Raw genomic sequence first — 22991 nt, forward strand, 5'->3', positions numbered from 1 at the left:
AGAGAGGGGAGTTACAATGATTTTGCCAGACAGTCAGTACTCTTCAAATAATAGAACAAACTAAAATATTGTATACTGATTTTTATATATTAATTATTCAGTATTTGGGGGGGGGGGGGGGGGGTTATTCTTTAAAAAAAATAAACGGTTTTGAGCATCCAGATTCTTTTAGATATTTACAATATTCTGCATATGTAAGTGAGAAAGGGCTTTCCTAATGCTAGTTTCCAGCACATTTCACGTCAGTATCACCCAGGCTAGGGGGTTTCATCAGAGTAATTTGGTGCAATTCCATTTTCAATATTTTTCGCCATTCTGTGTTTTTTTCCCAATTGTCACTCTAAAAGGAGAAGTTGAAGGGCCCATTCATGTTGTGTGCACATATGGAATTTTTATGCATGTTTGCACTAGCTTAAAGTGGACCCAAATTAAAAATACAAGATTTCAGAAATAAAATCTATTTTCTAACTTATAATAACCTTTTAGCCTATCACATTATGGCTCCCTGCACACTGCAAATCCGTTTGCGTTTTCGATTCAGATTCCGATTCCGATTTTCAATTCCGATTTTCCCTGAATACATTCAACAGAAAAACGGATCAAAAAATGCAGCATGCAGTAAAGATTAAAAATCGGAATCGGATGTAAAAACCGATTAAAAATCGGAAATGCATGCAGTGTGCATAAGGCCTATTAGTGGGCGTGCTTATAGATAATGGCAGTTGGTGCTCTGTTCTTTTTTTCTTGTCTACCAGCAGTAAAGACATTGACCGGCAGGCTCATGGTGGAGCAAACAAAATGAACAAATTACACGGTGAATTTCAATCATTTTTTGATCTAACATCTACTTTTTAACTTGTTACTTTGCAATGTATTGATTTCTTTTTTTCTCCTTACTATTATTTTTCGGTGAAGTTCCTCTTTAATTTAGCTTTGCAGTTTACTGTGCCTCCTGGGTGCTCAGGGTAGAAAGAATAAACATTTTATGTGTGATGTGTATTCAACTGTTTTCTTGAAACTATGCTCGAAAAAGTAAGTAGGAGTGGAATAATCACAGCATATGACACTGCATTAGGGTGACTGCTGCGCTCTCTCAGTGGAACCAATGCAGCGAGTCTGCGGGGCCCACAAGGAATTCTCCAGTAAGTATTTGCACTTGGTGCACTCCACTGAAGCGTTTCCGCATATTCTCCTATTATTTTAAAAGCTCTTCATGGTACTTGTTTTCATTTTAAGAATTCAGTCATGCCATGCTCCTTCTAGAATCCATTCATAGAGCTGCCATGTAACGGCACAACAGCAGCAGGTGTTTTTGTGTCTGTACACGTGAATTTATGGAATTGGAAAGGGAACGATCTTACACAAAGAGAAGTCAATTGTCAGGCCCAGCAGTGAGATACAAAAGCAGCACCTTTGTTTGTGTTTCATGCCAATTGTCAAGTGAATGCAACTTAGGAGCACAAAGCCATTCGGCCGTTCGATTCTTACTGTGAGTAGGCCAAACCTAAGTCCTGACCAATAAAATATCCCTCTCCTCACACAAAGCCCCACTGAATGCATGAATGACACAGACAACCTGCAATATTCTCTTAAATAAATTCTGTACATTCTTTCCCACAGAAGTCAACGAAAGGCTCTGTTGTCCTGGACTACGTATTCCGTCACCTAAACCTCGTAGAGATAGATTACTTTGGACTCCGCTACTGTGACAGAAACCATCAGACGGTGAGTGGGAGACGCTGGACAGTCTGCTTGTCCAACCGTAAATGTTTCCTTTTCGGATACTTTTTGTCCTTACGTATTGTTGTAGCTCAGCCAAGAATGGAGAAAGCTGAATATGCAATCAGATAAAGCCATAGTATATTGAAGCGCATAAGGGGTAACTGCCTCAAGTGTAACTCTTAAAAGAATAATTCCAAAGGCTAACATTTCGTGAGGTTCTGGTTTAACTGATGATCTATTAGAACATCATGTTAAACATAAAACAGGACAAAGCTGTATACTAAATATGCTTTGGCAATAAATGCTGTATTTAATATTCAGCAACCACCCACCCTGCACATATGCATGCCACAGCAACAGATTGCTATTATAATAAAGGACCACCATCACAGAATTAAAAAAATAATAAAATAAATGTGTATGCATACGTATAAAATGTACATTTGTTGCTGAGTGAAATGCAATATAGATTAATTTTCCTGTCTGTCAATTACCATAGGTTGTAAATATCTGACAGATTTTGGACTAGTCCATCTCATGGGGGATTCTCAGGGGTTTCTTTATTTTCAAGAGCACTAAACAGCAGTTGATCCTTCCAATTGCCAAACTAGTTTGCACATGATTAGGGAGGCTGGCCAGAATGTGTTTTTTTTTTTTTTTATAGATCCCTTCCAGGGAATGGGCTTTTGTAAAAAAAAAAATCCCCCATGAAGAGATGGATTAGTCCAAAACCTGTCAGATTTTTACTACCTACTGTAAGCAGTTGCAACATGGTAGAAAAGTAATTTATAGTGCTTTTTACTCTGGCAGAAATGTTCTTCTGATACATTTATGTACACACGTATTTTAAACTTTACTTTTTTACTTCTATAGTGGTCCTTAAAATGTATAGTACTATTTTTATAGGTAAATATAATTTGCTTTTAGGTTTAATTTTCTTCATAGTTTTACTGACGCAGGGGTGTCTGAAATCGCAAACACACCGCAATAATGATGTACACCCGACAGATCACAGCAGAATCGCAGTAGTGGAAATGGACAGATAAGTGACAGCGCTCAAGGATGCATCCGAACTGTAAGCCTACAGAGGCAATGCAAAGCCCCTCCAGAGCTAAATACAAGCCTTGAATGCAAAACAGATGCAAATTATGTGCTAATTCTAATCTAAAAATTTTGAAAGTGAATTTGAAGCAGTGAATGCAGCTGGCCACTAGTATACTTACATTGAACTTGCATAGTGGGAAACATGGCAGCGCTTTTAAACAAAACTTATACCTGAATGATTTATCTGTATTGATGTGCGGACCCCAACAACTGGACTACATTGCACACCTAGCACTCACTACAGGCAAAAGGGGTTGAACTTATACCTGAATGATTTATCTGAATTGATGTGCAGAGCCCCACTGGACTACATCACACACCTAGCACTCACTACAGGCAAAAGGGGGTGAACTTATACCTGAATGATTTATCTGCATTGATGTGCAGAGCCCCACTGGACTGCATTACACACCTAGCACTCACTACAGGCAAAAGGGGGTGAACTTATACCTGAATGATTTATCTGCATTGATGTGCAGAGCCCCACTGGACTGCATTACACACCTAGCACTCACTACAGGCAAAAGGGGGTGAACTTATACCTGAATGATTTATCTGCATTGATGTGCAGAGCCCCACTGGACTGCATTACACACCTAGCACTCACTACAGGCAAAAGGGGGTGAACTTATACCTGAATGATTTATCTGAATTGATGTGCAGAGCCCCACTGGACTACATCACACACCTAGCACTCACTACAGGCAAAAGGGGGTGAACTTATACCTGAATGATTTATCTGCATTGATGTGCAGAGCCCCACTGGACTGCATTACACACCTAGCACTCACTACAGGCAATACAGATTATTACCTAATAGACTTCCCGACGGCGGTGACGTACCCCCTCGGGGAAGACCTAACACTAATCTAGTAATAAAAACATAATATTCCTCGTGCTGCTGGTCATACAAATGGTATACACATTTCATAAGACAAAACAGACAGATAAGTGACAGCGCTCAAGGATGCATCCGAACTGCAAGCCTACAGAGGCAATGCAAAGCCCCTCCAGAAGAAGTGGAAATGACAAGACATGGGATCGCATTGTAGCACAACCATGATTCTGATCATGTTTTTTAGTGAAGAACAACTCTTATGGCTGGATTGTGTTGCTGGCTCTAGTACAACATAGCACCAGCCCCTTTATATTAACCTCCCTGGCGGTAAGCCCGTGCTGAGCACGGGCTATGCCGCACAGGGGGATTTCTCAGGCCCTGCTGGGCCGATTTGTTCACTTTTTGTTTTGCAACACGCAGCTAGCACTTTGCTAGCTGCGTGTGCAGTCTGATCGCCGCCGCTCCGCACCGATTAGGTGCCTCCGCTCGCCGCGCCGCCCCCCCCCCCCAAGACCCCGTGCGCTGCCTTGCCAATCAGTGCCAGGCAGCGCTAAGGGGTAGGCCGGGACTCCCAATGACGTCACGACGTCGGTGACGTAATGCCGCCCGTCGCCATGGCGACGGGGAAGCCCTCCAGGAGATCCCGTTCCTTGAACGGGATCTCCTGATCTCCGATCGCCGGAGGCGATCGGAGGGGCTGGGGGGATGCCGCTGAGCTGCGGCTATCATGTAGCGAGACTTTGACTCGCTACATGAAAAGAAAAAAAAAAAAAAAAATTAAAAAAAGAGTTTGCTGCCCCCTGGCGGATGTTTTGCAAACCGCCAGGAGGGTTAAAGTGTCAGACCCATGCTTTGCCACACATTATGTAAATATTACGTGGGAGCATTTGCTCTGCCCGTGCTGCTGCTGGATCTAGTTTGGTACAGTGTCAGGCTATTTGGATGTCTGGCACCAACCTGCACCACTTAGTAATGTTATTATTATTATTATTATTATTTATTGTATTTATAAAGCGCCAACATATTACGCAGCGCTGGACAATAAATATATACAATGATACAAGGATGACATACATAGGGTTATACACATAGAACAAAGTTCTATGTGTATAACATACAAATTGTACAAAATACATGATCATGCAATATGGGCTGGTTAGGTAGGCCCAGTAATACAAGTACAGGCTGTCATAGGACAGGAGCACATGATCCTGTAGATTACACTAGGGAGTGGAGGACCCTGCCAGAGGCTTACAATCTAAAGGGAGGGGTGGCTGTTAAATATTCCTTAGAGAGTTACTGTGTGGTAGGAGGTGGGTAGGCCATCATAAAGAGGTGGGTTTTGAGGGCTTGCTTGAATGTGTTGAAAGAGGGAGCAAGTCTGTTGGCATGCGTGTAATGGAGGCGGAGCTACAGTGCGGAAGCTGGCACTGGCCTCACTCCCTGACTGATGGCCAAGTCTCTTGCTCACTCTAGTGTGAGGAGATAGAGGCCCTACTGACACCCACAGCAGCAGAACCCAGCGGTCATCCATGTCTCGCCGTACAGCATATAGAAAGTAAGTGTTGAGGGTTGTGGGTGACATAAAGAGTGAATTGGAAAGGTTGCTTACATGTTGAATCTTAACAAAGAAATTGGCCCTCCCAACTTAGACTGTTTTAGATTTTGGTTCCTCGTGGGACTGCGTTTGACACCCTTTCTTCAGATGCATCCATGATTTTCAAAGATAATTAAACAATTTCAAATTTTGATTTGTCAAACCGCAGAAGAGTTTTCCATTCATCTTGGTGCATTTTAAATGAGTTCTGTCAGACATAGTTGTTATTATGGATTATGTTTATGTGTGAATTATGTTTCATACATGGATTACATTTTATATATAGTTTCTTCTTTGCAAAGTAGCAATTTAGCTCCTATTTGTGGATTTATTCATGAACTGTGTTCACAACCCATAGTATTTGAAAAAAAATAGTAAATTTTAATAAAATAACAATTAAATTGATGAAAAAAAAAAGCCCACAGCAGCAATCAGAGCCCACCAACAGACAGCTCTGTTGGTGGGCAGAAAAGGGGGTGGGGTTCATTTGTGTACTCCATTGTATGGTTCTGCAGCAAGCTATTAAAGCTGCAGAGCACTAATTTGTAAAAAATAGCCTGGCTACTAGGGGGTGTAAACCTGTGGCCCTTAAAGGGAACCTAAACTGATAAGGGTATGGATTCTTCCTTTTATACTAATACCAGTTGGCTGGCATCCTGCTGATCCTGTGTCTCTAATACTTTCAGCCACAGCCCTTCAACAAGCATGCAGATCAGTAGCTCTGACTGAAGTCAGACTGGATTAGCTGCATGCTAGTTTCAGGTGTGTGATTTAGCCACCACTGCAGCCAAAGAGATCAGCAGGGCTGCCAGGTAACTGGTATTGTTTAAAAGGAAACATCCATATCCCTCTCAGTTAAGGTTCCATTTAAGTGGTTAAAGTAACTTTTCAGCACTCTGCAATTGGAAAAATATCAAAAAGCAGGTGAAAAAGTAATATGCAAATTATTTTGAGTATTTTTCTTTCTTGCTAGTGGTTTAAATGGCATTTTATTGACACGGGCCCTTATTCAATTCACGTTTTCTCCTTGGTGATATTTTCAAACCTTAATAAAAATCAATAAAGTCAATAAAATGCCTTTTAAGCCACCAGCAAGCAAGAAAATACTCAAAATAATTTTGTCACTACTCTTTCACCTACTTTTTAATACTTTTCCAATTACAGGGTGCTGTTTAATTATTTATCTTCTCTTTAAAATAACTTAATAGCACTATAATAGAGTATTTTCTGGCTTGCTGGTGGCTTAAAAGGCATTTTTTTACTTTATTGATTTTATTAAGGTTTGAAAATATCACCTAGGACAGGGGTCTGCAACCTTTAAGAATCAAAGAGCCACTTGGACCCGTTTCCGAAAAGAGAATAAAAACTGGGAGCCGCAAAGCCATTATAAAACAGATATGACCCTAATATGCACAAATCGTTAGCAGATATGTCCCCAATACGCACAAATCGTTAGCAGATATGTCCCCAATACGCACAAATTGTTAGCAGATATGTCCACAATACGCACAAATCGTTAGCAGATATGTCCCCAATATGCACAAATCGTTAGCAGATATGTCCCCAATACGCACAAATCGTTAGCAGATATGTCCCCAATATGCACAAATCGTTAGCAGATATGACCCCAATATGCAGATATGACCCCAATATGCACAAATCGTTAGCAGATATGACCCCAATATGCAGATATGACCCCAATATGCACAAATCATTAGCAGATATGACCCCAAAATGCAGATATGACCCCAATATGCACAAATCGTTAGCAGATATGTCCCCAATACGCACAAATCGTTAGCAGATATGTCCCCAATATGCACAAATCGTTAGCAGATATGACCCCAATATGCAGATATGACCCCAATATGCACAAATCGTTAGCAGATATGTCCCCAATACGCACAAATCGTTAGCAGATATGTCCCCAATATGCACAAATCGTTAGCAGATATGTCCCCAATATGCACAAATCGTTAGCAGATATGACCCCAATTTGCAGATATGACCCCAATATGCACAAATCGTTAGCAGATATGACCCCAATATGCAGATATGACCCCAATATGCACAAATCGTTAGCAGATATGACCCCAATATGCAGATATGACCCCAATATGCACAAATCGTTAGCAGATATGGACCCCAATATGCAGATATGACCCCAATGTGCACAAATCCTTCAGCAGATCTGAAAAGAAAAACCCATTTACTCACCTAGTCAGAAGTACTCCTGTCACGATCTCCTCCTGTCCCGACCTCCGGTCCCGACCTCCTTGTGGCGCGCAACTCCCTCGGCTCCTCTTCCTTCCTTCCCGACGTCATGTCCTGCCTGCACTACACTGCAGGGCTACGGGAAAATGGCCGCCCGAAGCCCTGCACTTGTCCGGCGGCCTCTCTGATAGGCTGCCGGCCAGCTGGCAGCACACGTCACACGCGCACATGAAACAAGCGCGCCGCAGCCACTGACACTCACTACCGGTGTAGTGTCAGAATGGGCAGCCCTGCAGCACCGGAGCCGCGACTGAGCCGCGGTCTAGGAGCCGCGGCAAAGGTGGAAAAGAGCCGCTTGCGGCTCCGGAGCCGCGGGTTGCCGACCCCTGACCTAGGAGAAAACTTAGGAGAAAAAGTGACTTGAATTAGGGCAAAGGTGTGAAAATATCACCTAGGAGGGCTCGTTTCCACTATTGCGGTGCAGAATCGCCTGGATTCCACCGCTGATGAAATTGCATGCGGATGCGATTCCGCATGCGTTTTTTGCCGCGAATTCGCATGCGAATTCGCATAGGTGAGGGTATATGCGATTTTAACCATGTCACTGCCTGTGTGAATTTACATTGGTACCTATGCGAATTCGCATGCGAATTTGCGGCAAAAAACGCATGGGGAAAACGCATGCGATTTCCCTATTAAATACATTATGTGCGATTCGCCTGCATTCCACACGCAGGCGAATTCTGCAGGGTGTTCCGTGCAGATTTTCTCTGCACAATAAAACGCTCCCGCAGACGCATAAGTGGAAACAGGAACATTCACTTATATTGTCTATGCGAATCCGCATACGCAAGACGCATGCGGATTCGCGATAGTGGAAACGGGGCCGGAGAAAAAAAAAGGAATTGAAAGTTTTTTCCTTTGAGATATTTTTTTCTGCTAAAAATAACCTTTCAGTATTCTGAAATTGAAAAAGTACAAACCAGTAGGTTCAAAAGTATTGTACATCCAAAATTATTGAGTATTTTCTTGCTTGCTGGTGGCTTAAAATGCATTTTATTGATCAGGTGTGAAACTAGGAGAAAACTTGGGCCATATGCTTTCTAACCTGAGTTTTCTCCTAGGAGAAAAATTTTCATCTTTGATTTATAATAACTTTTTAGCACTTTGCATTTGTAAAAGTACCAAAAAGTAAGTGAAAAAGTACTATCAAATTATTTTGAATATTTGTTTGCTTGCTGGATATTTTAATGGCATTTTTTTGACAATTTTGAAAATGTCACCTAAGAGAAAACTCAGGTGAAAAAAATGAATTGCATATGGCCCCTTCAGAGAAAAGGGGAATTGAATAAGGAACCTGGGCCCATATGCAATTAACTTTTTCTCCAGAGTTTTCTCCTAGGTGATATTTTCATACACTGTCATAAAATGCTATTTAAACCACCAGCAAACAAGGAAATGCTCAAAATATTTTTTATAGTACCTCTTCACCAACTTTTTGGAACTTTTACAGTTGTAAAATGCTGAAAATTTAGTTTACAGGGAAGATGAAATTTATCTCGTAGGAGATAACTCAGATGAAAAAAATAATTGCATATGGACCCTGGGCCCACATGCAATTCCACTATTCTCCTGAGTTTTCTCCTAGGAGATAATTTTTCATATTCTATTTAAAATATCTTTCCAGCACTTTTCAACTGAAAAAGTACTGAAAAGTAAGTGCAAAAGTACTATAAAAAATGATTTTGAGTATTTTCTTGCTTGCTGGTTGCTTAGCGGGCATTTTATTTACAAGTTGTGAAAATATCACCTAGGAAAAACTCAGGAGAAAAAGTGAATTGCATATGGGCCATAGATGGTGTGTAGTAGGCATGAACTTACCTACTTTGGGCCATATGCAATTCACTTTTTCACCTGACTTTTCTCCTAGGAGATAATTTTTCAACTTCGATTTAAAATAACTTTTCAGCACTTTTCAACTAAAAAAGTACCAAAAGTAGTTGAAAAATTACTATCAAAATTATTTTGATTATTTTCTTGCTTTCTGGTGGCTTAAAAGACATTTTATTGACAACTTTAAAAATATCACCTAGGAGAAAAGTCAGGTGAAAAAGTGAATTGCATATGGGCCTTTGTGTTCTAATCTGCAGTATAACTGACACATGGAGAAAAGCTCCTGGTATTTTTGTTTGTGGGGATGAGTGGTCATTTCTCCTAGCTAAGCAACAATTCAATATGCTGCTTTATCTTGTGGTTGTCAGCGCTGGGGAGTTGGATTTGAAGAGTCGGGAGTCTGAGCCATTTTGAGTGCCTGGAGTTGGAGTTGGAGTTGGTGGTTTCATAAACTGAGTAGTCTGAGTTGGATTATTTTTGTGCCGACTCCACAGCCCTGGTGGCTGTTATGACCGACTTCAGCATGCTTGACAATTCTATTTGGGCAACCCCATCTGGTGTCTGTAAATTTATTGATAGAAATTACTGCATTTTCAGGTTAGGTTTTCAAGTTATGAATCTCACTTCAGTGAAATCTGCTACCCTATCACTAAGCAGAAAGTGAAGGGAGGATGCCAGGGACTAAGATCCTGCAAAATATAGCCCCAAGCAACAATTCTTGAAATGCAGAAGAACATCATCATGTCACGTCGGCTGTTTATTTAACAGGACTTCTGTATTATGGCCCATACACTTATCCATTTTCCTATACAATTCCCTTCAGATTTGATCACTGCAAATAATTGATTACCTCAAAATGTCAGATTGATCAATCTTTTCTTGACTTTGACCAAAAATCGATTAAAAGTATCTAGGAGCAGGAGTGGTGTAGATGGATGGCCCATAATGTTGCACTGCATTGAACAGTGCAACACTGCAGATTAGTCAGTGATCATTAGATTCCCTCCTGCAATCTATCAACAGACAAGAGGAGATGCTAACCACAATCATGGTCTCCGATATGGTTGATAACGTCTTGGACGTAATCTTCCTCTTATTCCTTCGTCTCTTATATCCGCCCCTGCGTTTCCTCCTGTGTTTGATGCTAAATCCGAAGATAGTTCCTGTGATGAACTTGTGGCATTATCAGATGAGTCTGGTTGACTTCCCACTGGACGTTCACCCGGTAGTTCACCCGGTCTGCCCCCTTGTCTTGGTCTACGTGGGGGGCGTGTTCTTGGAACCGGTCTTTGCCAATTATATACAAAGCCTGAATTGTAATCCAATTCATCTCTTTGGAATTTATCACGTTTAATTGCTTGTATCTGTTTTTCGTATCTTTCCAGGCTGTCAGTGAGGTCCACTAGGAATGCCTCATAATCCCCTTCTGGTATAAGTTGTCGTAATTTAGTTTTGAGCTCCTTGCGTTGGACATCCAACTTAGGTAGTTCTTCCTGTATTTTTTCAATGGTTAGCACCATTGAATCGAATGAGGCTTTATTCCAGATGCGAGACCATCTCGAGCAAAAATCTTTGTCCATCGGGAACATAATTGGTGCCACATTGGATCTCATACCTCTCGGTATTCTTTTGACTCTATGGTACTCTGCAAGAGTCCTTGAATGTAATTTTGTCACAGCTGGTGACGTCAGCGGCTGCACGCCGCTCACGTCTCCATAGTATCCGCCGAGACACACTGGACGGAGCTTAGCTCCGCCCACTTGCGTGTATACACGTAGGGATCCTGACAGATGCGCTATGCGCAGAAGACGGGACTCGCCGTGATATCTGGCGGACCCAGGAGGGCGGCGATTCGCTAGACACAGGTGGGTGTTCCACAATACTATAGCCTATCATAGCAGCAATACAGAAGTTCCCCATCAGGTCCACTAGCTGAGGACTGTTATGATTGGGGTAGATGGATTTGAATTCTATTGGTCTCTGCTAATCATGTGTGATATATAATGAGATATGTCTGAGTTCAGTTTGTATTATCCAGCAAGCTTGAAAAAGAGGTGTGCAACCTTGAAACGTCGCTGTATTCGCTGGTGATTTTTCTATGCAATAAAAGAGCAGAAGATAATATTGATGGTGCTGGCTTCTCCTTGCTACTTTGCTGATCACTCCAGATTGCTGCTGGATCACTACCCAGGCACATCGATGGGAATCATTGTCTGAGTGTGCTGCTACACTACTACTCACTCCTGCAATCTATTGGAAATTGATGTTCAGTGCATGGTAGGAATTGATTCCTTTCAGATAGGAATCCATCGTTTTGCCACATAGTGTGTCAATCTATCTACACTATGGGCAAATAAGATGACTGAATTAGGCCTGGGGAACACTAGAGCGCTTTTTAGAGTGATTTTGGAGTTTTCAAAATCGTCAGCACTTGTAAAAAAGCTTTGCTAATGCAAGGCTATGGTGTTGACCCCACTAGAGTGAAAATCGCAATCGCAGGGCATGCAGAATTTTGTGAGCATTTGTACTACAGGTAATCACCTACTTATGAATGCCCGACTTACGAACGACCCGCCGATACGAACTACATGGATTCTGTGTTTCCATGGGAACAAGTAAAAAAAAAGTTTTCAAATTGGACTTGTAGGTTTTGAGAAAATCGATTTTAAAAAAATTCAGAAAGAAAAAATGGCTTTTAAACTTGTGTAAGCAGGTACAGAGGGCAGATGTGACACAGATGGGGACACTGGAGGCACAGGGAGGCACAGAGAAAGTACAGGGGACAGAGATTGCACAGTGTTACAACTTGAGAACAGATTCAGGTTAAGAACGAACCTACTGTCCCTATCTCGTTCGTTAACCGAGGCCTATCTGTGTATATGTATATAAATTAGCTTAATCGCCGGAAACGCAGCTGCACTCACACAAAGTGCTAGCGTTGTGCGATTTTCTTATGTGTCCAGGCCTCAATGTGTTTTGTTGTTTGTTTGCTTTCTTGTTTGTAATACATTTTGCTCTCTTTCTCATATCCATATGAAGATATTTCTTTATCTTAATTTTAGAGTGTCTTTTGGTCTATTTGTCCTGAATCTTTAAATGGCCTAGTCATGTTGGTTTCCCCATTGCTAGATCCCAGAGTCCGTGAGACGCTGCAAGAAACAAGACGCATTCTTCTGTGAGGGGGACGGCACAGAACTGTCATCTATGACACGGGTCATGGTTTCACCCCATAACTCTTGAAATAAACACTCCGGGGCATTAGATGACATGTGACGAGCTTCTGCACACATATTTCCTCATCTTCTGACCCTGCAGGGCAATAGGCAGATCAATATACTGCGCTTCCTTTTCTGCTGCAGAAAGACTTCAGCACCTGCACAGGCCCTTTGGTGATGCTACAAAATTGGATTTTTTTCAGAAACCGAACTCATTTGGTATCTGATTGCAAAGCATATTCTTAATACATTTTTGTCATAACTTTTGCACAACTCACTTGATGTGAACAATACAAAAAAAAAAATTGAAAGGGCCTCTATGCAAAGATATGTAATATGGACATGTGCAATAATATATATATATATATATATATATATATATATATATATATATATATATATATATATATATATATATATGTATATATATATATATATATATATATATATATATATTCTCAGTAGGTAGTACTTTTACTTTTTAACTTTGGCATGGGAAACCGGGGTTTGAATCCTGGCTAGGGTCAGTACCTACTCAGTAAGAAGACCTTGGGCAGGACTTCCTAACGCTGCAGGATGGCCCCTTGAGCGTGTCCTTAGTGGCTGCAGCTTTTGTGCGTTTTGAGGAGAAAAATGCTACACAAATGCTCGGAATATTGTTTTGTTTTCTTTTTGTCACGCGTGCGTGCCACACACACCACACACACACCACACACACACCACACACACCACACACACCACACACACACACACACGTTCATTCTGTTCTTCATAGTTATGCCTAACATGTAGTGGACAATTATGCCCAGACTGTGCTTCTGTGTGATTGGATCTGATCGCTAGGATGACAGAATGGGGGCCCTGACACTATACAGATCCATCACTAGGCAACGGCAGAGCAATTCATCTGTACAGCATTAGAGCCCCGAACTGTCTCCATGGTGATCCCAACTGATTAGACCAGGCAGAAGCCATTAAAGGTGTGCACACATCTTAAGGCCAAGTACAGGTGACACATGTGGTTCAAGCAGCAGCAATTAAGGATGGGTGTGTGTGTGTGTGTGTGGGGGGATGTCTGTAGCTACGATAGTGCAAATAGTTAAACACTATCATGAAAAATTGTACAAATGCATTTACATACATATAAGTTGTACTTTTTGTCTCCAGGTAGAATGGTCTATTAATTACTTTTTTCCTATATAGCTGTCATTTCTAGTAGGCAGTAAAACATCTGACCGCTCTGACTGGTATTAGACTAGCCCACCTTCTCCTGGGAAAATTATCTGTTTTCTTTATACTTTAGAAAAGCTCTTCCTGTAAAGCATCTATACAAATAAGCCAGCCACCCTGCTTACTCGCATGCACTGTGTGCTGGCAGATGAACTGTGCCACTGCCATCCAGGGGTTGCTTTTTGCCATGTATGCCCAGGAATCTCCTGTGGGGAAGAGGACTAGTCTAGAACCTAGCAGATGGCAGATGTTTACAACCTTCTCTAAGTAAAGGTGTGTACACACCTGGGTCGTATGTTGCCTGTCGGGGATCAGGTCCCTCGGGTGACATCGTTGGACTGCACAATATCAGCTGACATACTCTATTACTATACGGCAGGCGGAGGGACCACGGAGCAGCGCGTATGTGATGTCAGGTAGCGGGCAGGAGAATGGCTTGCACAATGGAATCGGCCATCGCTCACCCAAATTTATCCACCTGGCGAATCGGTTCGGGGGAACTTAAAGGACACCCGAGGTGAAAATAAACTTATGAAATAAACAATTGTATCTATCCTCCTTCTCCTAAAATTACTTTTTAAGATATTCCACAGTTTTATTTTATATTTAAGTCTACTTTTTACGTTTTTTTTTGCTCAATGGCACATTCATTGAAGTATGCCAGAGCTAAAATCTATGAAGTATTGACCTTTTTTATCTCTTTCCTGCTCTCAGAAGCCATTTTTTTTTTTTTTTGCTAGGGAAGTGTTTTATTGTTGTAATTTCTTATCAGTGAGGGTCACACTGAAGTCTGACCCAGTGCTGACTCAGACAGGAACTGCCACTTACATACCTGATATTTAACTCTTTCAGGCAGAGAAAGAAAAAAAGGAGTACAGCATAGTTTTGTGCTAGACACTGTACATACACATGTCTATCTCATCGTGTCACATGTCACCTCGGGTATCCTTTAAATCATGTGTGTATGTACTTAGCTGAACAGTTACACATTTTACATTTTAGAAATTTTTCTGATAGTGGTTCTTCAAATTCTTTTTCTCTAATATTAGTTCAAACGATTCAGTCTGAATAGAAAAAAGACATACTGTAATACGGAAAATCAGGAAAGAGGCAAATATTTTTTCTCGCTACTGTAGTATAAAGCTTATGGTATATTTTTATGTAACAGATACATAATAAACCTATAATGACTGTTATTTTTAGTTTTTGTTTTCACCTCGGAATCATCACATGGCAGAATTGAAAAGTTAAGTGCACCCTTTCAGCAAGTGACTGGAGGTCCCATTAGGAATGATGGTTTCAGTCATTTGTTCTGCTTCTCATGCCTCATGCTGTAAATGTTTCTGCTGACAGTTTAATTGTCACTTGTGCCTTGGCATTATTGTACAGCTTGAGTTATGTCAAAGTTCTTGGCAAAACAGACAATGAGGGTCACTTCCCAAGCTGATTGCACTCCGATGGCAGATAAAGCTAACGGAAATTACTTTAGCTTTTCAACCCTGAAGTATTAAATGCTTAGTCACAGAGCTGTGGCCTTGTTCATAACAACTCTATCAGATGTATTTAATAAGTTAGTGTGAAGAGTCGTGATGAGGTGTGGAGTGCAGTGAACTAACGCTATCCTTTACCTCTCACCTTTCACTATTAGAGCAGCCAGAGCTCGGCTGGAGAGTAGCTGGTTGGATGCCACGAGTTACCCAATTACTCTATCTTAATAAAACTGAACAAACATATTAGATAGAGCCTCTATCCACTATTTCCTGAATGCAATGCCATTTCCTAAATATTATACAGTACTTATCTATCTAAATTGGATACATTAGTCACACGTAGGTTTAAAGAAGCCGTGTGAGCCAGTGTAAGCTGCCACTGATAGGTATAGATTGATTCCTCATTAAAGCTCAGCTAGAATCTATAAATAAAACTAGACAGCGGGGCTAGTGCTTGCTAGTTCAGAACTCTCCCACACTAAGACCTTTTTCTGTAGTACTGTATAGTGGTGAGTGGTGTATGGCCTTACCCTTCCCTGACACCTGCCTGTCATGTTAAAACTCTTAACTGCTGCTCCTCTGCTTCTTACCTCTGACCAAAACTCCCATGCAAGAATAATAGGTGTGCGTATGCGCATGCCACCTAATATTTCGATAAATGAACCTTTTACCAACCAGATGCAGGAAGAGGAACCACAGTCACAGCTCTGACATGTCAGGTGGGTAAGTAGAAGACCAGGCCACACAACACTGTTCTACAGAAAATAGCAGCTTAACCTCCTGTAGAATGGGAGCTTAATCCCCCTTAAGGACCAGAGCATTTTTATATGAGGGGGAGTAGCGTTCAGATAGTCAGGTATTGGTATCTCCAGTATAGATCGCTAAGCTTGGTTGTCCCCAGTACAGATAGGTGTCCCCCGTGTTGCCAGCAGCCATTACTCACCTCCCAAGGTCCAGTGATGAGCAGCTCTACCCCCCTCCGCTCTGACCGGCATCCCCGCTCGCACTTCTGCTAAGTTCTGGGTCCCAGCTTGATGACGTCATCACGCCGGGACCCAACATTAGAGGCAGGGTTGCCAGGCAGAGTGGACGGAAGCGACAGGGGAATGTCAGGAAGGTGAGTCCCGGTCCTCTTCTTCCCCTCCTACCCCCGCTGCTTAGGTGGATCACTACAATTGGCCGGCAATCGTAGTGATTAGGAGAAGCCAGTCGCCATGGCTCCTGATCAGTGAGGGGAGATGTCGGCTGTCCAAACTTTGTATGCAAATGTATGCAGCATAAAAATGGACCAATCAAATGTCACCTTTGCAGGAGTTGGTTGGTCTATTTTTAAGCTGCATACATTTTCATAGAAAATTTGTGTAATACTGCATCAACTCAGAACTATTTGTATCTTGTTTTATCTATTATTTGTCAAATACGCAAATCTCTAGTCACTGCACCATCCAGCTGAGCTATTATGCAAACTGACATTCATATATCATTTTAATATGTATTTTAAAACATTACAAAAGTGTAATAATTTTATACGAGCTATAATTTGTTTAAACAAGTGCATTTGAGTGTTAACACATATAACTATTGTCAGCTCCTATACCATTGTACTCCATTTTTACACTCCCTTTGTTCATTAAATCAATTAATTTGAAATGTTATTAAATTGGGGTTGGGGACTACAAATAAGATGCTTTGTTAATAAGAAGTAGGCACAGGGCACCTTCTATCCTCTATATAGACAACACAAATACAAAATAAGCTGTCCTGCTCCTGTCTCATTCAAAGTGATGGGCTTTGGTTGTTAGAAAAATTATGCAGCTGGCAATTTGGTGCAAGATAAAATAAAATAAGAAAACAGCACACGTACTTTTGAGTACCTTGTCCAATCAGATGGCGTTTGCCTCTAGCTGCTGAGATGCTCCGCCCCTGTGATGGTTGCATTCAGCCTGTGCTTGTACTCTAGCCTTTGTCCAACAAAGTGAGAAATATGTGTGGCTGGGGGCAGATCGAACACAGATAGGCACTGTTGCTTTGTCATCATCAGGTTTGTTTTGATAAAGGGCTGAAAAATTGTTCCATTCAAATGTACAATAGTGGTACTGCCTAAAAAAGAGTACAGTACTGCACTTGTATCTAGGAAAGAGCACAGTAGTTAGAGATGAGAAGAGCAGGCATCTGGCATATTTAAATATACTGTAAGACTGTTTCCACAGGACATTCTAGTTATTGTTTTGTTTTTGTTTTTTTCTTATGTTTCACAACTAACCAAGGGGCTTCCTTGATGAAGGTTGATGAAGTAAGCCTCTGTCTTAGTGGACAAACATCCAGTACAGTGAGGAAACAGCCCCCCCCTCAGGCAAAACTATTCATGGGTTTTTGGGTTGTTTTGGAAATGCCTTTGTTCAATTTGGCGCTACATAGACTGGTGTAGGTCAATATTAAAGCAACCATGAAGAGACTAAAGAGCTTGATACTCACCTATGTAGAAGGAAGGCTCTGGACCCCTAATAGCCTTTGTGGTCCTCTTTCTGTGGCCTCATTCCAGCGCTGTCCACCTGTTAAAGTTATTCAGTCTGCACGTTGAATATCCTTTTGGGATTCCTGGTGCAAGTTCTTCTGAAGCCTTCCGAGGAGTCCAGTAATGCGCTAATTTCACTGGGAGACAGCAGTGGACCGAGAGCATGCAGCGAGGACCGCAAATGCTCTGTGGAATCCAGAGACTTCCCTCTTCTTCATACACTTTAATTACTACAGTAGACATAGTTGTCTGTTGTGTCTACAATTTACTAAGGGCAGTGTTTGTTGGGGAGGGGGGCAATTAATTATCATATTTTACTTAGATGGGAATCGGACTCCCCAGAAGAAACCCATGCAAGCGCAAGATGAATACAGATTCCCAACAGATAGATGAAGTGTTTGATTGTTTTGAGCATACAGTATTGTAACCTCAGAAATGTTGTGCTGCCTAGAAGAAGTCTTTCAGACCCGAGCTTTGAGAGCCATAGTTTTTCCAATCTTACCATGAGGCAAGTCAATTCACCTTAATATTCACCATCCCTGTGTCCAGGAAACCCTGTTTTGTGGAGTTCTCCTATAAGGCAGAACTCCAAGGATGGGTTTGTGATATGTGATATATGTAATACAAAGAGCAGTATGCTTTTGGAATGCAAGCAGCACCCAGCCCCTGATTATTATAGATGAAAGTGTTGGTGAATGTGTCCCTTCAGGGTATACAGCCATGTGTGGAAAGCTGCCATCCCAGCAGGTCTGTCAAGTGAGTTTTGCAGCCACCTGTTATTAGACAAATACCAGCAAAAAATGCCGACTATCGCCTTACTGGAGCCTCATAAATGCCGGCACAGAGCTGTAGCTTTCACCTGAGAAGACATTTGTAACATAGATTATGGTGACCTTTCCTCCAGTACAGAAATATTTCTGTGTCTTCAGAGCTAATGTTCATTTTTACGTGCGCTTCTTTATTAACCTGAAGGAAATCCTGCAGAGTTTATAAATTAAACCAGTCACATACATTCTTTTGTTTTATAATACAATTTGGGAAACAAAAATGACCTGATAAAGGCAATAGCTTTTCTGTGTATTTGTATCCCATGAGTGGGGTCTGCACTTTTTTGCAGGTAAGCACTCATCTGTTTTTAAGTAGCGCTGTTCATTTCTTTGCTATGTTTGATTTAATTCTGGTCAGCTGCTCCCACTTGTTAGTTTTTCTTTGGTGTATATGCAGAGCCTCTGTTTGGGTTCAAGGTGCGTTTGTAGTCTCTGGGGGGCTCAGCGCATCTCTGAGCTGAGGCCATTCAGAGGCGGCCTGGTGATGCGCTGATCCCACTTTTTCTGCGCAATAGCTTTTCTTAGCTACTGTATATTTGTTATACATATCTCTTAAAGTTGAAGCACAGATAAACCTATAAGACAAACCTTTTTACAGCAAACAGGACAACAGAAAAAATAAACAGCGATTAGAAGCAAACTTACTAGAGGACAGAGTAGCTCCTTGATGCCCTCCTCCAGCAACAGGACGCATCCCTGATGCATCCGTGGGCGGACTTTAGACAGCACAGGAGGATGGGTGCAGGGGGTGGGCGTGTGCGTGCACGTTGCGTCATGCGTGTGCATCGCGGCCGGGTATGCGTGGTGGACGCGTACACGTAGCGGCCATGCACATGGACGCTGACCTCGCGGGTGAAGTTGCAGCGGCGTTGGTGGAGGCGATGGGGGGAGGAGGTTGTGAGGGGCGTAGTAGCCAAGGCCTAGTGCAACTGACAGTTTCTGAGCTGCAATGCTTGGTGAATTAGAGATAAAGAGTAAAGTCAGTTGTTCTTACTTAACTCACTGCATGCTTGTTCTATGCGTGTTATTCTGGTGAAGTCAAATTATCATGATGACATGAAAGTGATAGCCTTAATAAGCCTCACAAGTCTCCTTGTCGTTTAGCTCCATGACTGAGGGAAGTAATAGATATTCTTTGTATTGGTGTACTGGTTCATCAACTCCATTTTCAAGCATCACCTGCCCTGCTGGTTTTTATAAATACTTTATTGTGCACACATAACAAAATTACTAACTACACAGAAAACTATGTAGTTTGTGTGGTAGTCCTTATTATTAGTGTTCTCAGATGTTGCAATTTGATGTATTTATAAAGGCATCAAACAGTTCAGTAAAGGTGACCTTAAAACAAGGTTATAAGGTGCTGCATTCCACCACAATCATGTGATCATTTGTCAACATCATCAATTAACAGAAACCTACAGAAGAATGTGGACCCTCAGATCCACACAAAGAGCTTTTTTCAATTGCAAGTGTTAAAAATTTGCTGTCTTCCTGAATCGTACACAGTGACCATGTGATATTCAAATCACATTGTACGTTAAACAAATCAACTTGAGAATTTATAAAGGTGTTTTTAGTATAGTGGAACCTTGGTTTGCACGCATGATTTGTTCCAGAATCATGCTTGTAATTCAAAGCACTCTTATATCAAAGCCAATTTCCCCAAAAGAATTAATGGAAACCCAGTTGATTAGTTCAGTAATCCAAAAACAGTTATAGTAAAATAGTATAAAATAAAAAAGTAAACAAGACTTTCACTATAACTAAGAGAATCATTGCCATCTGTTGTCTCGCCCCAACCTTTTATTGTGTGTGGCTTTAACAAGGAATTTAGCCAATGACTTTACTTTTGAGGAAATATGACTTTATTCAGTCTCTACACTTAGATTAAGTACAATTAAAGGGGAACTTCAGCCTAAACAAACATACTGTCATCAAGTTACATTAGTTATGTTAATTAGAATAGATAGGTAATATAATCTCTTACCCACCCTGTTTTAAAAGAACAGGCAAATGTTTGTGATTCATGGGGGCTGCCATCTTTGTCATGGGGGCAGCCATATTTTTGGTTGAAAGGAGGGGACAAGGAGCATAAGACACAGTTCCAACTGTCCTGTGTCCTGATTACCCCTCCCAGCTGCACACGCTAGGCTTCAAATGTCAAATTAAAAATGTAAAAAAAAAAATTTGCACCAAAACAGCAGAATGAGAACAACAAAATCAGAAATCCCATCATGCTTTGCACAGCATCAGGGGAAAAAAGCCCGGGCAGTTTTTTTCTGTGCAGCTAAAAATGAGGCTTGTATAAGAGAAACAAAGTTCTGATGCTGTGAAACTGTTAAAGAAACACCAGGCCTTTCCAGTGCTGCTGAGTCGATTTTTAGTCCGGAGGTTCACTTTAAGTACAATCCTGCAGCACCAAAGGGAGAAGAGCTATCGTCTCAGTTGTAATAAAGTGACGCACGTATACTTTTTCTTGCTTGTATATCAAGACGTTGCTTGTATATCAAGTCAAAATTTCACAAAAATTTCACTATCACTATCTTCTCTATCTTTCCATTTAAAAAAGAAAAGTGGTTCTTCTGGTCTGTTGGATTATGCCATCCTCCTTCGGATGTATATTACTGGCTGATTGTCTTTAAATGGTTCTGATATATCTTTTTGCATCTTTTTGCGTCGTTTCTATGAACATATGTTTTATCTCCATAATTCTAATATTGGGATCAGCTGTGCTGTTCTCCCATTTTTGTTGTTCATTGTATACTGACTTTTTTGAACCAATAAAAATTGATTTACTCAAGTTCTCAAAAGGTTTTGCTTCTATTGCAAAGCGCTCTTAAACCAAGTTACTCTCAATCTAATGTTTTACTGTATTACCTTATTGCCATAGGCATTGAGCTCTTTGTCATTGATGTGGACATGCGGTTTTTGCAAGAAACAGAAAATCATGTTACCCACCAATATTGTAGATCATAAGAGCTGTTATTCAGGTGGTGGAGACCCTTGCTGGCCAGGAACAAGACGATACTGGCCAGGAACAAGGGGTTAGAGGGGATATTGCTGACTATTTAGAGAACAAGATGAATTAAACAATTTAGATTCCTCCCACTGTAAATGTGCCCTTGGTTTCAGACCAGGTAGGCATGTACATAATGATGTCAAGTAATTTAAAAAATCCCACACACGTTCCTGTACTAGTTATTCATTAATTAAGAATGACTTTTTCTGTGCCCCCTTCTTTTGACTAGTCTTACATTCTCAGGATTTTTTCACTACTATTTAGTACTAATATTCCGATGGCCACAGGGACGTTTTTACAATAACATAAATTCTTCTTAATTTCTGTAAACCTTCTGTTGCACAAGTACATTTTGTGAGCAGGGAGTGTCCAAGTTCTTTAACCTGTCCAGGAAATAGTAGCGTTGCAACTTGCTTACATTTTTGAGTCCAGCTCTGCTTAATCCCACTGACCTCCCTTACTGATACTATATTGTACAGGTGTCAAACTCCAGGCTCACGTGGTGAATCTGGCCCGCCATTTTATGTGGCCCACTAAAGTTTCAAATGTTCATGATTATAAAAGGTAAAAAAACAACTTCACGCTGCTGATCGATCCAAAAGAGGACTCCGGTGACAGTGTGTCTGCTTGAAATGTCAATTTGAGCAGTGGCATAGCAATAAATAACAGGATCCCCAAGTGAATTTGGCATGGGGATCCAGTACTAGACTGTAGGAACAGTAGCTGAAAGGTTGATACATTTTCAGCTGTGAAATTAGAATCCGCAACTTCTCTTGGTTGAATTATGATCACTGCAGTATAGTTGTTACATGACCAGCAGCCAGCTCTCTAGGATCAGTTTTTATCTGACACTAGGTGGGTGTTCTTATTTTCTGAGCTCACGGGTTGAACCTGCAGGCTTGTAACCCTTCTCCCTTTTAGCTGTGTGGCGCAGCTTATGTTCACCTCTCATACCGATAGCTTCTGCTACCGCGTGCCACCCCTGGTCATTGAGAAGGTCTTATTTGTCAATTTGTACATTCACTGGAGCAACCAACACAGTTCACAAACTCCACCATTTTTAAATGCTTGCACAACATGCTGACATCCCACTGCACATACTGTACACCCACGAAGTCTGTGCATGTCACAATTTACTTATTGTTTATGTGTTTTCTGCGCATCCCTGATGTCAGTGGCAGGCAGTGGTCATAGCAACGTGAGCTGGCCATGTATGTATGTTGTAGTAGGTGTGTGTGTGTGTGTGTGTGTGTGTGGTGGGGGAGACCATGTATGTATATTGTAGTAGGCGTGTGTGTGTGTGTGTGTGTGTGTGTGTGTGTGT

General features: G+C 41.3%; 1 protein-coding gene across 2 annotated transcripts in view; it reads left to right on the forward strand.

The window, feature by feature from the left end:
* EPB41L4A (erythrocyte membrane protein band 4.1 like 4A) overlaps nt 1-22991 on the forward strand; it is a 327406-nt gene that overhangs the window by 91720 nt on the left and 212695 nt on the right. For both annotated transcript variants that reach the window (XM_068247351.1, XM_068247350.1), the window contains exon 2: nt 1621-1725. In XM_068247351.1, the coding sequence (XP_068103452.1) occupies nt 1621-1725 (105 nt within the window). The remainder of the gene's footprint in view (nt 1-1620; nt 1726-22991) is intronic.

Source organism: Hyperolius riggenbachi, chromosome 1 (genome assembly GCF_040937935.1).
Source record: "Hyperolius riggenbachi isolate aHypRig1 chromosome 1, aHypRig1.pri, whole genome shotgun sequence".
NCBI classification, from domain to species: Eukaryota; Metazoa; Chordata; class Amphibia; order Anura; family Hyperoliidae; genus Hyperolius; species Hyperolius riggenbachi.